General features: G+C 42.2%; 1 protein-coding gene across 1 annotated transcript in view; it reads left to right on the top strand.

The window, feature by feature from the left end:
* Positions 1-9,580, top strand: part of kdm4b (lysine (K)-specific demethylase 4B) — a 31,671-nt gene extending 22,091 nt beyond the window's left edge. Inside the window, exons 15-22 of the mRNA XM_028403256.1 lie at positions 175-251; positions 413-468; positions 611-719; positions 4,388-4,603; positions 4,902-5,078; positions 5,479-5,598; positions 6,824-6,916; positions 7,459-9,580. Coding sequence (XP_028259057.1) covers positions 175-251; positions 413-468; positions 611-719; positions 4,388-4,603; positions 4,902-5,078; positions 5,479-5,598; positions 6,824-6,916; positions 7,459-7,995 — 1,385 coding nt within the window. The 3' untranslated portion in view covers positions 7,996-9,580. The remainder of the gene's footprint in view (positions 1-174; positions 252-412; positions 469-610; positions 720-4,387; positions 4,604-4,901; positions 5,079-5,478; positions 5,599-6,823; positions 6,917-7,458) is intronic.
* The last annotated feature ends 5,907 nt before the right edge of the window (positions 9,581-15,487 follow it).

Genomic DNA, 15,487 nt, shown 5'->3' on the forward strand with positions numbered 1-15,487 from the left:
GGTGTTACAACAACTGTTCCAAAAGCTCAGATTTGGAGATGTCGATGAGAAGATTATAAATGAGTCAGTGGTTAACAAACAGGTTTGGTGCAAGATGATAATACATCACGCTTCTGGAAATGCTGAATGTAGTAGCAAAGATAAACAAAACCAAGAGTGTCTCTTTCTTTACAGGTTGTTACGGTGTGAGGCCAGACTCTGTTGGTGAGTCCTGGATATGCTCAAGGTGCAAAGCAGGAGCCTGGACAGTGGTGAGTAGTAGCTGTACTGCTACAACTACCTAAATCTAGCCTGCACAATTAGATCTACAACTACTCATATATTATTTAGGAACTATGACAATGAGTATGCAATTGAGGGGAAAAAAAGAACAGTGTGTTAATTTGCTTACTAATATTTTTTTTTTTACCAGGAGTGTTGTCTCTGTAACTTAAGAGGAGGAGCTTTAAAGACTACCACAGACAACCGGTTAGTGCCACATTTTTTGTGTTTTGCTTAGAAAAATCAAACAAGAAACACCCTTTGTCTCTCCTGCTTAAATGCAAGGATTTCCTATTGCCAAGAGAGCTTTCTTGATACCATCTAATAAGCGTTATGAATTTCTCTCCAGGTGGGTCCATGTCATCTGTGCCATAGCTGTGGCTGAAGCTCGCTTCGTCAATGCCATAGAAAGGGAGCCAGTGGATGTCAGTGCAGTCCCAGAAACCCGCAAGAATCTGGTAGGTCCAGGCAGAGAGAAAGGGCAGGTTTACACATCTCTGTCATAGTATTGATTAATGTTAGACAGCCAGTTGTCCATGCTCATTGCCCGCTGCAGGTGTTTAAAATCGTTTTCTTGCCTCTACAGTATTTTCCTACATTTAGGTGAATGGCTTTTATTCCTTTTCAGTTCCTTCATGTTTGCCCTTCCTTCCTACCTAGTGGATCTTTTTGTGACTTGTAGAGAACATGGGGTAAAACAGATGTGCTGAAGGGAATGGCTGAATAATCAGCTGTCATTTCTCACTGTGCCAAATGAACTGCGTTGATCCTGTGGGCAGGAGGCAATTTTCCCATTGCTGCCGTGTCTTTGAACACAGCTCATCCCGTGCCTTCATTTCCTTGTGCCATTCTTTCTTCTGAGTTTCTGCATCACTGCTTCATTCACCTGTTCTCACTTCACAACAACAGTGCTTGCTGATGCATTATCACATATCTGCCCATAATGTTACTTCTCTCCCTCCCTTTCTCTTTGAATAATCTATCAAAGACGGGCTGGGTAACATTTGCATCCGAGTGCTGTCAGAGCTCTGCGGTCTAATGATTCGAATGGCTGGGCTGATCAAATGTGAACATGCACGTTTGAAACCGGTTTATATTGCATCGTGTTCAGCAATCATTGTTGGTTTTTTCCCCTCCTGACTTTGAACATGTTGTTTTCAGGCATAGAGACTTCACAAGGTTTGCTATTGTCTTGGTTATTTCAGAATTTCTCAGACTCACTAACACTGCTCAAAGCCTCTAAAGACGTACCTTTCCCAGAGGTGGTGTTGCATCTTGCACCTAGAGGTAATGCAATTTCAGTTCTTGTAAAAACAGCCTCCAGCTTGGAAATGCAAGCTGTTTAAATAAATCATCAGTCGGTCATGAAACGCCTTTCCACCTACAATTCCAGGTCCATTCCCCTGCTACATGCAAAACAAACTAAAGCAGCAACTGCATTGTTTTCCATCCATCCATCCATCTTCAACCGCTTATCCGGGGCCGGGTCGCGGGGACAGCAGTCTAAGCAGGGACACCCAGACTTCCCTCTCACCAGACACTTCCTCCAGCTCCTCTGGGGGAATCCCAAGGCGTTCCCAGGCCAGCTGAGAGACATAGTCTCTCCACCGCGTCCTGGGTCTTCCCCGGGGCCTCCTCCCAGTGGGACATGCCCGGAACACCTCCCCAGGGAGGTGTCAAGGAGGCATCCGAACCAGATGCCCGAGCCACCTCAGCTGGCTCCTCTCGATGGGGAGGAGCAGCGGCTCTACTCCGAGCTCCTCTCGGGTGACTGAGCTTCTCACCCTATCTCTAAGGGAGCGCCCAGCCACCCTTCGAAGGAAACTCATTTTGGCCGCCTGTATTCGCGATCTCATTCTTTCGGTCACTACCCAAAGCTCATGACCATAGGTGAGGGTAGGAACGTAGATTGACCGGTAAATCGAGAGCTTCGCCTTCCGGCTCAGCTCCTTCTTCACCAACCGGCTCAGCTCCTTCTTCACCACAACAGACCGGTACAGCGACCGCATTACTGCGGAAGCTGCACCGATCCGTCTGTCAATCTCCCGCTCCATTTTTCCCTCACTCGTGAACGAGACCCCGAGATAAACAAACTCCTCCACTTGGGGCAGGCGCTCTCCTCCCACCCAGAGAGGACAAACTACCTTTTTCCGGTCGAGAACCATGGCCTCAGACTTGGAAGTGCTGATTCTCATCCCAGCCGCTTCACACTCAGCTGCAAATCGTCCCAGTGCACACTGAAGGTCCCGGCTCAATGAAGCCAACAGGACAACATCATCTGCAAAAAGCAGAGATGAAATCCTATGGTTCCCGAACCAGATCCCCTCCGGTCCCTCGCTGCGCCTATAAATTCTGTCCATAAAAATTATGAACAGAACTGGTGACAAAGGGCAGCCCTGCCGGAGTCCAACATACACTGGGAACAGGTCTGACTTACTCCCAGAGCACCTCCCACAAGATGCCTTGACTGCATTGTTTTAATATCATTTATTTTTCACCTGTCAGTTAGCCAGTTATTTTCTCAACAGATTAACTGTTAACAGGATTTTCAGCCATCTTGTGTATATGTGTGTATACATATCTTAGCTTCCTGCTAACTCCACTTTGGAGTGGCTATACTGATGAATGCAAGCCCTGTGTGGCTCCCCTAGTGTTTTTAACACGTAGAGTTACACAGTGCTAGTGCAGGTGCTGCAGTGCAGACCTTCTCAGGTTATGGAGGAGGGATCCTTCATGATGTTATGATTTCATGTGCCAACAGTATGATATTGTGAGCATTATCTTAAGGGAAAATGCTACATAGTATGATTTTAATTGTACTTTAGAAGTAAGCTCAGAGAGAGAGAGAGCTTGATTTGTTTCTGATTAATCTTTTCAACAGAGAGTAGAGTAGAGAACAGTGTATTCAAAAGAGAGTATATGTGTGAAGATTAAATCCCAAACATAGAAAAACTGAAATAATATATAAAAACACAACTGCTGCTCTTGTGTCATGTCAGCGCCAGTCTGGCATTTTAGCAGTGGTAAACCACACCAGCTGGTGAATCCTATAAAACATAGCAGCTGGTAAACTATATCTGCCCTGCACTAGTACAAAAATGAAGTATTGACGCTCCAATAAAGAATTTTTATTTTTTTTATTGATCGACCACGCACTGAGCTACAGCTGCTCACAGAGTGCATTTCAGGAGCAGGAGACACAGAAAAGAAGGGCTGGAGATGGAGAGAGAGTGTGACGGAACGGAATTACACGGACCGTGTGAGATGGTAGATAGTCACAGTAAACCATGATAACACTTAACAGCTGTCAAAGCTGTAGGGATAATGGGTTGTGTCTATTAGATTGAAGCGTGTTGTCATGAGTTGAATGTTTGTCTCTGAGCCTAAACTGGATTGTAGTGAAAATACAGCATGAAGATAAGGTGTGTAAAGAAAAAGGACATTGTACGACTTACATTGTAAGAGAGGGATAATGTTGCAGCTGGTATGTGCATGGTGTGGACTATCTAAGTGGCACAATGATTCTGGCCAAACGTGCAGAACAAGTAGGCTGAATTCAGTGGAGAAGAGCAAAGCCTTCATGACAAAATAGGGGTTGAACGAGTGATGCAAGCGACGCAAAATGCCAGGAAAAAAAAGAATGTCAAAGTGACAGTTGTGGCTGCTGTTATCAACAAATGTATAAGAAAATGAGTATGTCACCACAGAACTGACTGATGATTGCACAAGCATCATCATGTCATGTGCAAAGCTGAAAACATCCATTCCATTTTTAATGAGCAGAAACCTGTTGGGGTACCAAACAGAATCAGAGATCAGAGGGAAAAGAAAAATGGTTGTGCTGCTGATGCTTCCACCATCTCTATTTCATGAGAGGCCCCGCAATTACAGCAATTTTATGCTGTGCCAGACTAAAAGAGTGAAATTGTTTGTGTAGAAAAATTTTAGTTTTAATTGTTTTAACCTTCTTGGAGTTGCAGAAGTTCAAGTGCTAGAGTTATTACAGATGCAATTATGAAACAGTGTGATTACAAATGATTCGGTTCAGACATCAGTGTGACGTCAGTGTGAGCTCACAGAGTTGCAGGGAATTGATCTCTCAAAGAGTCTTTTGTTTTTGTTGCAGAAATGCGTCTTTTGCCACAGCAACAGTTCTACTGAGAACCACGGCGCCTGCATCCAGTGCTCATACGAGAACTGTGCCACCTCCTTCCACGTCACCTGCGCTCAGATAGCCGGAGTAGTCATGACACCTGCCGACTGGCCCTACGTGGTGTCTGTGACCTGCCACAAGCACAAAATGAAAACGACTACTACTGTAACTAAAAGTAAAACCCCAAAGGTGAGTGCACATCAGGATAATCAGTGTGTCGTTTTATGAAATGAAACTCACTAAAGCTGAAAAGTTCTGTTAAGCTGTAGCTTGGTGTTTTACATTGTATAACAAAATATGGCATGGGGTTATACGCTGGCTTAGATTTGTTCAAGGTGTTAATTTGTGAAAACAACACCAGTGTTTTCTCATTAACACACCCTGGGCCACCTGTCAAGGCTCCAGACAAAAAGCAGAACATGACTTTATCCCTGCTGACATTTCCTGTCTTAACCCCCGTTTTGATTTTTTGGTTTCCTCTCCTCAGCCTCGGGTGGTACCCAAGGCCCCACAGGGTCCCATCCTCGGCCAACGGGTGATTGGTCGCAACACTGACAGCTGGTATTACCACTGCACCATCATCGGCATGGCAACGCAGACGTTCTACGAGGTCAACTTTGACGATGGTTCATACTGTGACAACCTGTACCCAGAAAATATTTTAGTGAGTACTCGCACAGTACAATCGGACACCTACCTGTATACATTTATGGAGATAACAAATAGAAAGTTTCCCTTTTAGAAGAAATAACCTAGCAATGGTTATGTGCTTTGTAGCATTTTGGCAAGTGGAAATGTAATGACTAAATGTAAATTCATATGACCTTTAATGAGTCACTGCTGTACGTTGGCAATAAACATAACTTAAGTAACATTAAAGGGAAAAAGAAGAAAACGTCTCATGTGACAATACAGAAACCAATTTGGCAGTGAACTTTAAAATAATCCCTCATTACTTATATAAACAACCTATTTGAATTGCAGGAAAAATTATTTAGCTAAGCTTGTGAAAAGCCTTCAAATCTCTTCAACCTAGCCCGTCTGTTTCTGTGTCTTTCTTTCAGAGTCATGACTGCCTACACAGTGGTCCTCCGGATGCGGGGGAGCTAATTGTAGTAAGCACACCTGAGGGTCAGATCCTCAATGCTTCCTTTGTCAAGGAGCACACCCACAAGTTGTACCAGGTGAGAAGCGCACAACAATTCAGATATTTTCAGCAGCAGCTGGGGCAAGTTCTATACACTGTAGAATCCTCCTGTCTCAGTAGATTGCAGCAGAGAATTTTGACACAGCGTGCCATTAAAACATAAAGTAGAGTGATTTTGCATCACTAGTATGTGTAGAATGCAGAGTTGAACCATAAAGAGTGCTTACCAGGTTAAAAACACTGAATTAAATATGATGACTGTGGAATGAGGAAGGGCTTCCTTCATACATGCCGACACAGGCATGTATGAAGGTCCTTCTGTAAGAAGGACCAGAAATAAGGAGGTTCTACCCCATAGATTACTTTTTAAATAACAAAGTAATCTCTCCTTGTTCGCACTCAGTCCAGACACAATGCATCACCATCTCAAATTTTGTGACCGTTTCTATACTGTGTTCTTGTTCCCATGTAATCTGCTGGCTAAAGTACTAATAAGAGCCCTTTGGAATGTGTGTGGCTGTGATGGGCTAAAAACAAGCCTCCAGCTGGTCACAGAGTCGTGGTCACCACCCTGACCTCATCCATTTTTCTTAAATATTCTACATTTACATTTAAAGTGCTTAACTAAAGCTCTTATCCAGTCAGTGAGCAGCTTTGTGGTTCAGTGCTATGGTCAAGGACATTTTTGACAGGAGCACATGGTTGTTGATGGAACCATTTGTTATTCCTGAGATCCAACCTGTATCTCTGTGGGTACTTTTATCCCCCACTACACAATGGCCTGCCCACTTTTGCTATGCACACAGTGCAGTTTGTTGCTGGTGTTGACTCCAATGTAGTGTTAACACTTTGGATAGATTTTGCATGCCTCATACAGGCATCAAAATAATGTAGCGTAATTATGCTTTAAATACAAGTTTGTACTTGTTTAGAAGGGGCACCACACAGGAGTCGGCCTGGGACTGTAATACTTCAAATCAATGAAATATTATTATCAGTTGAATTAATCTCACATCAGAGGCTGTAAGTCCTGATAACTAGCTTTCCAAATTTCCTGTGTGTGGATGCTAAGTGCTTTCTTCGCAGGTTAGTCTTTAAAGTCTCACGTTCCAGAGCTCGGCAAGGTAAATCTTGTTGTCAGTTAGATGGTGGTCCCTTCCTGAGGACTTTTCATTTGTAACTCTCTGGAGCATCGGAATTGACAGTTTTTACGGTTTCTCAAAACAAGATTGTTGATTTTTGTTTTGGTTATATTTGTCCAGGTTGAGTTTCACGACCAGACACAGCTGATGCTCAAACATTCGGAGGTCTATCATCTGGACCAGGAATTACCCAAAAGGGTCAGATCCAGACTGGTGAGTAGCTTCTATCATACAATACACACAGGGCAGAAAATATACACCATAATGTGGTAGATGTAGGTTTGCAGAGGCAAATAATAAGAAAGGGCAAAAAATGTGAAGCCTGTTAGTTTGAATAAATAACTGTTTTACCTGGAATTCTGTACTAAAATAAAATGTAGAAGGGTCACCTCATAGAAACGTACTCTTTATATTAGAAGAACAATGAATTTTGAAGACACTTTGCACATAGTCCGTTCTCATATGTCTTAGTAGTATCTGATATTAATGACTTATAAACAGGACAGAACACACACTATATGTAATAGATGTTTTATTAAAGTGTTGTGCTATGAAACTATTAAAAACACAGTATATTTGTAATTTCCCCTCTGAGGGAGTAATAAAGGGTTATCTTATCTTGTCTTATCTACAAAGCAAATGAAATGTCAAAGGACTGTATTTTACACTTACAGACCTAGAACTCTGGATTTCTCATAACATCTGTTGGTAGATAGTCCTGATAATCCCCCCTGTCTGTCCCCGTCTGCCTTCAGGCTATACCTGTACCACAGGAAGAGGTTTCCCCAGCAGATGAAGCCCAAGCAGCAAAACGGCGCCGCCTACCCTCTGAATCAGTGCTGCCCACCAACACCCCCATGGAGACAACTAGTACACCTGCCTGCTCCCAAACTACAGCTCCAGTAGCAACGCCTGCACCAGAACACCACAGTATTAGTACTCATCCAACCTCACAGCCCCTGTCCCAGCCTGCTGTGACCTCACAGGAGCTCGCTCCTCCTCCGCCTCCCAGCAGTATTCAGATGAATGCTGGGACCCCAATGGACACCAGCATCGCCCTCAGCGTCGCTCTGAGAGAGCCAGCCCTGTCTGCGGACCCCACGCTGACTCCACAGTGCACACCTTTCCAGACAACCTTGAACTCTGACCCCCTCCTGTCTGCTCCGTCTCCTCCCCCTCCACCTCAGCACATGTCTGACAGCTATACGCCCAGTAGTGGCTACGTTTCCTACATGGAGACTCTTCTCCATTCACATTTTCCTCAGGAAGATGGTCCAGGACCCTTGTATTAAAAAGACCCAACTCCACTATGTTATTACTTGGCCAATGAAGGCTGAGCCAATAGGCAGTAAGCTAATGGAGGTGGATTCTACTGAGTGCTGTATTAATGGACAATTTTCCTGCACCGGCTCTGAGAGCTCAGGGCAGGAGCAGGAAAGGACGTGGACCCACAGGCACTCTTTTAATGCATGTTACTTTTCTATTTTTGAGTTGAGATGTATTTGCAGTGGTACTTTAGCCTGCTCTGAAGCAGTAGCTAAAGAGGATTTTTTTTTAAATTTTTATCATTAATATTATTATTACTATTTGTTGTTGTTTTGTAGACACTTTGTTTTTGGTCAGCTGCTGTGCTTGTTTTCCTCCATCTTAATATGTATACGTCTCTGGGTGGTATCAACTCCATACCTCGTTGCTTTTATTCAATAACAGCACACTCCCCACATACTTTCTACAGGAAGCTAATAACCACGATGGCCTCTCACCACAGAGGCACCACAGGGGGACTTAAACTCTGCTTTTCATTCTTTTTTCTTTTTAAATTAAATAACCAGCAACAAGATCTCTATTTTTTAAATCCAGCCACTCATGGCTTTGAAGTGAAGTGTCACATCATCCATTTACGGGACTTTTTCACTGAGGTGTTTTCTCGTCAGATTTGCAGGAAGTAAACTGGGGAAACGGGGTTTGAAAAATAATGTATTGTAGCAGGAGTTCAGTATTTAAATGTGTTAGTCAGATATTGAAAGAATTATTTGTAATAGAGCAAACATGTTGAATGCAAACACTAGTAAATTTGTCTGCAGGATGCATTAAATAAACTTTTGTGAAGATGTAGTTAACAGATGACACCTTTATGTATCGATGTCATGCTAATGGTCACTTGGCGGCTCCACTTTTTTTTTTAAAACACCAAAACTGAACTCAGGGTTCCTACATGTGGAAAATAAAATCCTTTTTTAGGACTGTCTGAAATTTGTCAGAATTGGCACATTAATATAATAAGCTAACATTGCCATATTTGCTTCTGTTATCATAGGTGACTTGTTAGTAGGACATGAATGAAAGTCTGGAAAGTGTCTGTTTTGGCACGACAGGAAAATATGTAGGAACCCTCACATCTTGATTTATTGTACTATTCATGGATACGTATAAAATCTAAATTGTATAAATGTAAATGTTTTTTGTTTTCTATTTCTGTACCCGTATCCGTTCTGTGTTCATATTCTGAACTGAAGTCACATACTTGGCCAATCTAAAATATTCATAGCTTATATTTTTGTCAGATTTTTGCAGGCATATTACTCACTTTTTAAACTACATGTGTTTCCTTTTTTTCCCTGGCCATGTACTACAGAGGTGCTACAGCGATATTGAACTACTGACGGACTGATTTCTTTTTTTTTCTTGTCACCTTGTACATACCGCAGGCCATGTATTGTGAATCCAGTTTATGTCCTGTCTTTCTTTGTCCCCCTGATTTTTCTTCTGTCACCATAACTTACTTTTTGTCTATCTCTGGATCAGATATGCTTCTGGTTTCAAACGATATTCATTAAGAGGATCTTGATTCATGGGGATTAAAGTGGGTTGCTAGTCGCCAGCTCTTATGTGTTTTTGTGTGTTCACTAGACACAAAATGTATGGAATATATAGGAAGATAATTACAATATTTATTGAGGGTTTGAAAACTCAGGACTTAATGAAACAATGGTGACAATTCCGATGGTCCTTGAATGCATCACGCCCAGAAAGTTTTGGCTTTTTTTTAATTTTATTTTAATAAATCAAAACCTTGTGAATCTCTGTCTTAATTCAAAATCAACAGAATTGGCACCAGAAAGATTCTGTAAAAAATAAAAAGAACAGAAAAAACTGAATTTAAAAAAAAAACAAAACGACATAAGATTTAATGCCAATTTTACCCTTTCACACTGCAAATAAAAGTCAAAAGCCTTTTTGAAGAAAATTACTTTGCCTTCAGTTTGTAGTGCGCAATCACTTTTTTTTCGAAACATCATGATCTTCCTCCTCCAATAAGGAGATGATAAAATGCCATTAATTGGCAGTGCTGCTGTTTATTCGTCCCTGCATTGACTCATTGGCAGGGAACCTGGATTCTCACATTAAGCACACACAGCAGGGGACCGTGTTTTTTTTTTCCACGCCTCCTTGCTGGGCTCGTCAAACAGGTTATTTTTAGGTGGTATATGTAATTAGCAGGAACCACCATCCAGACCAGCTGAAACTACCTACATTAACTGACTGTGGATGAGTTGCATTAGTGTTTTTATTCTTAGTGTGGGTGTAGCATGTCTGCCAGTGGTGCTAGAACATAGTAGGCATGTAGGTTAAAAGAGGAGGACTGTTGACACCACCAGACACGAGTTGCCTTACAAGAATTTCTACATAGATGGAGACAGAAGGGAATTTCGAGACAAAGCCGGGGCCTGTCTGAAGGAGAGTGAGAAGTTGCTGTTGCAGTGCGCAGAGGGAGATTACAAGGACAACAGCACATCTCTGGAATGTCTTAGGGATATGAAAACAACATCGAAGGACATCAGTCAGCAGCTGTCTGGTGCATTTTCAGAATTGCTGGAGCTGTCAGCATTGGTCAGCCACCATACTGTCCATGTCCAGGCCCAGTTGCATATAAGTGATCATTTCTTAATGTGCTTTCCAACAGCAAAAGACAAAATTGAAAGACTTACAGCAGCCAAAATCTCTAACTGAAAACAAGATTGCAAAACAGACTAACATATTCATGATACAGCTACCATTTCACTCATTAACCCCTGATCTACACAGTGCTCCATCTAACCAGAAAACAAGCTCTGAAAGGAGAATTGACCCTTTATAATTCTCTAATGTAAGATACGTCTCTAGAAAACACCCTCATAAGTAAAGGTAGCATAACAAAGGTGAAGAGAAAAGCATGTTTTCTTATTGATTCTGCATGACTGACAGAAATTTTCATTATTTTTTTGTATAGTTTTTTCTGCCACCAGAGTTTTTGTAAAAGAAATGACATCATGCATCAATGAATAACACTAGTGTCACAAAACCCAATTAGTATTTTCTCCTTTATGTGCTGAAGCACTAACAGGATTCACTTTGACTCTTCAGTGTTAAGAGTTTCTAAATTTAAAAGAGGAGGAGAGGAGATGCAGAGAGGGAGAGAGAGAAGGTCACAGAAAGAACAAGAAATCTGTGTCTTATGGACAAATCGCTAATGTGGGCATGAGCTGTCTCTCTCTCTCTCTCTCACACACACACACACACACACAACCACTCTTAGCTATGCATATGCCAAGTCTGCATTGCCCTCACTAGATCTGGGTGGTCATTAACATTCTGAAGGGCCTGCCGTGTCTTTGCAGAGGAACTGGGGATGTGCCAGCTTGGCAATTACTTTAACAACTCCAGAGTTTGATTTCTTTATTCAGCTGAACCCAGCCAGGGGTAAAACTAAGGAGGAACAAGAGGAAGAGGACTCTAAAGGACAAAAGTTTATGCTGACCCATTTGTAATTTTAAAGAAGGAACAAGGAACTTTTATGAGCCTGTTTACAGAAGCAGACAGCTGAGACACATTAACGCCTGTGTCCATCTTGGATGTCCAAGGGGTCAGCAGGTGTCCTCAGATTTTGTTACTTTACACATCATGTTGGCACCAATCAGTCATTGCAAGTGTCAGCTGCAAAACATCCTGACAAATGAAGTATTCATTACATCAGAATTTATTAATGCGTTTCTACTTCTAAGTGTTTTCGTGAATTAGAAGATGTGCACATAAAAACAAAGGGGTGGGAGACCAGATAATGACACCTACATTGCTAAATTGGACATTCTTTCCAACATGATAAAGGACCATTTCTGCTGTGGGCCATTTTACACCACTGGACACCACCTTCTGGTAAGAATTCTACATGTTCAACTGTAAAGTGTGTAGATTCCTCCATGTGTGGTTGGCACATTGTAACCAAAACAATCAGGACGCCCTGCACTGACATCATTTCCTTGTGTTACTTCCTTGGTGACGCATCAGTAAATATTAGCATGCACGCTACAGGAAAGTGAGGTGCTCTGCATGAGGGTTAGGGTTAGGAAGGTTGCAGAGTTGTGGTTCAAGGTTTATGACATTTGGCTCACTGAGACCATTACAAAACCTAGCCCTAGCTCTGCATTAGGGTCAGGGTTACAGCTAGGGTTAGAGTTAGGAAGGTCACAGAGTTGTGGTTCAAAGTGTCTTACATTCGGCTCACTGAAACCATTACGGAAATGTCTCACTTGAGGCTCTAAGCCGCACTACGGCCGATAACCTAACCCTAACCCTAAGCCTAGCCCTAATGCATTTCCGTAATGGTCTCAGTGAGCCAAATGCAATAACCCGGCTCACCGAGACCATTATGGAAATGTCTCACTCAAGGTTTTTCGTCTTACGATGGCCGAGAACCTAACCCTAACCTAGCCGAGCTCTGCATTAGGGATCAGGATACAACATGAGACAGTTCCCTTGTGACTCCCTGGATACAAAACACACCTGAAAGTTCAGCCAGTCCAAGTCCACCAAAACGTCCTTCATCATGACATTTAAACCTGCTCGATGACTATCACACAGCTAAATGTCTCTCATGCAACGAACATCACCGAATGCAGTGGGATCTAATTGCAGATGGAAGTGGCAATTATGTTGACAAGCTGGTTGATATGACAGGCTCCATTATAGCCTTAAGCTTTTATTACATTTCTGCCGAGTAAATCACATCAGTGAAGCAGTATTACCATAATGACTTAGTGGAGCTCAGTCTGTCAGCTCTGTCCCTTGTTTAAAGGGGATAAGACTGAATTATTGGAGCTGCCTGATCTTTATGAACTCCTTCTGACACCAAAGACTTAGCAGTGATGTAACCATGGATTCTTTGTCTCTTCCTTCTCCTCTAGTGGCCATATTAAAACATCAATTATCTTGACCGTGAGAAACCAGTCGAAAACTGGTATCAACTGAATAGAAAATGTTTATTCAGCATCCTACACAGGGTCAGTGTGCACGCACTAAGGAAGTCAAAACCAGGAAAACACAATATACTGGGCGATTATTGTCTTAGTGAACATTAACAAAACAATAAAACAAATGTGACTACTGTCAAGGTATCATGTTAGCATTGCTAGCCAGGTGATGGACAATCTCTGTGCCTTGAAATGTAAGCTCATGCATAAGTGTCAAAAACTGCACTTCCCCCCAGGGCCTGTGGTGGGCTCTAAAGTAAGTCAAATCTCATAGACTCCCATGTTATTACAGCTTGTACCTGAAGTTCCCCTTTTGTTACAACTGCACAAAGTTGAGTTTATATGTAACTGACTTAATTTAATTATATTATGACTTCATTTTCATGACTGCTTCGACTAACATCTAGGTGCCAACTGAAACTTCTTGGTTCTGCAACTGTTCTTTGGACCTTTTCAGAAGCTATAGGTTACTTTTTGTTATCAGGGTGTAAAAACCATGTCAAGAAATATAACAAATTGCAGTTAGTGGATAAAATTACCAAGTCTGTTTATATAGTGCAGTACAATTTGGTCTGGCATTGCCTCCAGAACTTTTTCCAATGTGGAAGCTTTCTTTCAGTTTGGTAGGAGTCTGTTTTGAATGTCTGCACTTTGCAACTTTCACACAACCCTCCATTTGTTTTCTCTTATTCCAGACGACACAATTAACACACACAGAGAGAGAGAGAGAGAGAGAGAGAGAGGGGGGAAAAAAACAATGTTGATAAGTGCTGGGCCTTATTAATGAAGTGAATCTTCATCCAGTCACACACGACAAATAAATGGCCGCCCCCTTGAAGCTCTTAATCGGCCCATTAGTCTTCGAGCGACCACAGTCTCGTCCCCTCCCCTCCTCCCCCCTCCCTGGCTTGTTCCCTTTAGACCAGACCAGATACATCCATCACCTTGTATTTGCATGCCGACCACACGCACTAACGGAGCGGAGTGCACAGCTGGAGATGCTACATCATATTTACTCCCTTGCTTGAGCAATAAACACTGTTCTCCGCATCCCTAGCCTGTCCTTTCTCTCCATCTTTTAAATACTTACATCAGTCCTCCTACCACACAACACACAGCTCATCTGTTCAAGAAGCTCTCCCCATGTTCACTACCTGTGTCTTCTCCACCCAGCATGATCTTTTTGTAGGGAATATTTTGTAAGTCTGCCATCAGTGACTTTCCTTTGCTGATGCATGAATTCAATCATAAGCTGCTCTGCACAAGAGAGCGTCTAAATGCCTGAAAATGAAAGATGAAAATGCTAAGTAATGACAGGGTTTGCGCTTTTAAGTCAGTCTAATTAATCACCAGACGGCATCCCGTGTGGCTTTAAAGAGCTGAACAAACATCTAGTCAGACTCTCGGAGAGCTGACATGCTTATCTGTATGTGACCTGCGCTTATTTTTCCCTCCATTTTCCCTCCATTTCTCCAGCTTCCGCACGCCGCAGCCTCGGCTAATTCAAACGCTTAAAATCTCATTTCAGACACAATTAGCCTTTAGCCCATCCAAGTGCTGTCGCCTGTGGTGTTTTTTTTCCTCCCCCCTCCCCTCCCCTTTTATCCTTTGTGAACACTTTCTCTCTCACTTGTCTGATAAAGATCTTTAAGGTGCCTGAAAAAGGAGTTTTGATCATTTACGGGAGAAAACATATTAAAGGGCCTTTTAGCTGGGCTATTAGAACACTGTTAAAACCCCTTGCTTGTTGCAAACGCCAGGGTTATCAGTGCTGTGTGGAGCCTTTAATTCATTCCTTTAAGCAGAAGTTTTTTTTTTAATTACTTTTGAAGGGAAGGCTTTCACTACAGCAGCCGTGCTGCTGTTATTTACTCTTTGTAAAACTCGTTACTGCAGAGCCTGCAAAGCCAGGATGCTCATCATTTTTTAACTTTGCAGTCAAGTCACAACATAATTCTCTGCGTCTGCTCCGCAGCTGCCTCTGAATGGGTTTATTTTTCAAATGCACATTTGTGTAATTTCCGTTTGGCTAAGTGCACAATCTGTGTGGATGCATTCTCCTTTCAGATTTGTCTGAAAAGTTTGTGAACGTCAAAGTCACTCGGCTATTTGATTGTTGATTAGTTTATTTTGTATCGTAAGATGAGTTGGGTCTGTATCACCGTTTTGTTGTCCATGCCGTTTGTCTAACTTCAAAAACTTTCCCCCGGATGTTTTGTCACGTAGACTGCACAATGCCAAGACTGACGACATCACTTGGAAAAACTGTCTCACCATAGAAGTCATAACATTTACAAACTTTAAAACATCCTGTGGACTCACAGAGCCAACCTGTAACCTGTATTGTTAATGAGCATGGAAGAATTTAGCAATACAACTGCTGTTTGCACATTGATTTATTCTTGGGTGTCAGATTAATAGTGTGAGTGGGATTTTGTTTTTAAAAAGGGTGAAAATAAACTGTTAAATTTTGCAGTGACTCCATAATTCACCTGTT

The sequence above is a fragment of the Parambassis ranga genome, chromosome 4 (genome assembly GCF_900634625.1).
Source record: "Parambassis ranga chromosome 4, fParRan2.1, whole genome shotgun sequence".
Taxonomy (NCBI): Eukaryota; Metazoa; Chordata; class Actinopteri; family Ambassidae; genus Parambassis; species Parambassis ranga.